The sequence below is a fragment of the Octopus bimaculoides genome, chromosome 2, assembly GCF_001194135.2.
Source record: "Octopus bimaculoides isolate UCB-OBI-ISO-001 chromosome 2, ASM119413v2, whole genome shotgun sequence".
In the NCBI taxonomy this organism is placed as follows: Eukaryota; Metazoa; Mollusca; class Cephalopoda; order Octopoda; family Octopodidae; genus Octopus; species Octopus bimaculoides.
Window position 1 is genome coordinate 187,022,854 of NC_068982.1, and position 2,666 is coordinate 187,025,519.

Here is a 2,666-nt window from a genome sequence, read left to right on the forward strand (position 1 = left end):
GGGTCGATCTAATTGACTAGCCCCTCTCCCCCAAAAGTTCGGGCCTTGTGCCTAGCATAGAAACGATTATTTAGTATTTTATCTATTTGTGGAAGAAATCACTTCTTTTCCATACGTTTAACTGTCTGTTTTGATCTCTTTAGAACGTAACTGGAATATGTGGGTTCCTGGTTTTGGTTCTGAAGATCTTCGACCATATAAGAAAGCAGTGGTCACTGATGCTCACAAGCAGGTAAGGGCGTTTTTTTTTATTTTTTATAACAAATCCCTTAATCTCTAACCGCATCTTACTAACATAACCTACTGCAATTCTCCATGACCTGCAAGGGCTCACTTCTCAGGTGGGCTGCAGTTATCCCGATTTTGCAGAGGAAATTGGCAGTATGGGGTCTGAGGGCACCTAAGGTTTTGACGGCAGCTGGCGGCGATACCCGAGTTTATGGCTAATGCAACAAGGTTGGAGCCAGAGAATGTGTGACAACTTGTGTCCCAGATTAGGGATCTGCTTCTCTTGTATGGGAAGAGGGTTATTCTTTTGGGACACTTACCATCCCCGCTATCAAGACCTACTGTCTCCAGTTGTAACCGGACATAATCCTTGAAATTACTGTCTCATTCACTCACTCAATTGCTAATAATACAAGAAGGGTCTGGAACAGTTTCTTAGGAGATTGTTGCCATGGCTTCCAAACGATAAAAAATGTTTTTGTTCTTAAAAATTGCAGGTGTGGTAAGAAGTTTGCTACTTCATCACATTGGCTTGGGTTTCAGTCCCACTATAGCCTTGGGCTGAACAAGTCTTTGTGAGTGGATTTGGTTGATAGAAACTGAAAGAAGCCCATCGTATATATACATCTGATGCCTGTGCCCCCTGGCTGGCTCCTGTGCCAGTGGCATGTAAAAAGCACTATCTGAACGCAATCGATGCCAGGCCCACCTGACTGGCTCCTGTGCCAGTAGCATGTAAAAAGCACCCACTACATTCTTGGAGTGGTTGTCATTAGGAAGGGCATCCAGCCGTAGAAACAATGCCAGATTGGAGCCTGGTGCAGCTGCTGGTTTTCCAGAACTCAGTCAAACCATCCAACCATGCCAGCATGGAAAGTGGACGTTAAACAATGATGATGATGATATATATATATATATATATATGTATGTATATATATATTCTGCTGAGAGGTTGGTGTTAGGAAGGGCATCCAGCTGTAAAAATCCTGCCAAAACAGTTACATAAGTCTGGTGCAGGCTTCGGCCTGGCTGGCTCTTGTCAAACCATCCCACCCATGCCAGCGTGGAAGGTGGACGTTAAGTGATGATATATATATATATGTTTGTGTCTGTCCTCCACTATTGCCACCAGAAGGCTGCACCAGGCTCCAATCTGATCTGGCAGAGTTTCTACAGCTGGATGCCCTTCCTAATGTCAACCACTCCAAGAGTGTAGTGGGTGCTTTTACATGCCACGAGCACGAGGGCCAGTCAGGCAGTTCTGGCAGCAACCCACTACACTCTCAGAGTGGTTGGCGTCAGGAAGGGCATCCAGCTGTAGAAACTTTGCCAGATCAGATTGGAGCCTGGTGCAGCCTCTGGCTCACCAGTCCTCAGTCAAACTGTCCAACCCATGCCAGCATGGAAAACGGACGTTAAACGTCGATGATGATGATGATGATAAGCTAGTTGCCAGAAAGTGGGTAGTGTACCTGATATAATTCCATTCTATTTACATTGTTTATTTTTGTTTGTTTGCAGAGGATGGCTTTAATCAAGAAAACATTGAAGAAATACTAATGTGATAGAGACTTTCATCCTAGCAAAAGTGGACTGCTGAAGTCAAGTGGCCCGCCTCACCAATATATCTCACGTCTACCGTACTGAATGTGGCTGAATACAATCACTTCCTGTGGATGTTTTACGAGAAGCAAGTTATCTTAGCACCACACAACTGGTACTTAAGTGATGATGATGATGATGATGATAATGATGGTCTTTGATCAGCTAACATCTGTAGCAGATTGCAGATGGTCTGCTGGTTGACCTTTGGTCAATTTTGTGGCCATTTATATAAATATTGCCAACTATAATATTTAAATTAATGATGCCTGTTTTATTTAATTTATGGACAAAAACATCCTGAATTAGGTAAATAGCCTCTCCGTTGCTATGGATACTTTGCACTCATTGATGCATTCTACATTCTAATTAGCTTACACACACACACATAAGCCTATATACATTTACACAACTGCATACAAATTCATACACACACACACACACACTTTTCTGTGCATTGTATCATCTCAGATCTCTTCCTTTCAACCTGTTTCGACAGCAATATATGATGCTATATTTATATCCTTTTTATCGCTCATTTCAGAATGATATCCTCCACTTCTCTCTTTTGGCATCAAAAATATATAAAACAAACCATCAATTAAAACATTAAAAAACTTCCTCAAAGTACAACCCACTGCCATTTTGAGAGTTTATTTTATCCAAACATTATTACAGGGAGAAATTCAAGAAGTTTGCTTCCCAATCACATGGTCCGGGGTTCTGTCCCACTGTGTGGCACCTTGGGCAAGTGTCTTCTACTATAGCCTGGAACTGAACCTGAGAACACATGATTGGGAAGCAAGCTTTTTGGGATTTTTTTTTTAACTATGAAA

The 2,666-nt window shown here is 42.1% G+C and overlaps 1 protein-coding gene across 2 annotated transcripts in view; it reads left to right on the forward strand.

Moving 5' to 3' along the window:
- LOC106874819 (transcription initiation factor TFIID subunit 12) overlaps nucleotides 1-2,468 on the forward strand; it is a 9,332-nt gene extending 6,864 nt beyond the window's left edge. For both annotated transcript variants that reach the window (XM_014922680.2, XM_014922681.2), the window contains exons 5-6: nucleotides 144-232; nucleotides 1,750-2,468. In XM_014922680.2, the coding sequence (XP_014778166.1) occupies nucleotides 144-232; nucleotides 1,750-1,788 (128 nt within the window). In that variant the 3' untranslated portion in view covers nucleotides 1,789-2,468. The remainder of the gene's footprint in view (nucleotides 1-143; nucleotides 233-1,749) is intronic.
- The last annotated feature ends 198 nt before the right edge of the window (nucleotides 2,469-2,666 follow it).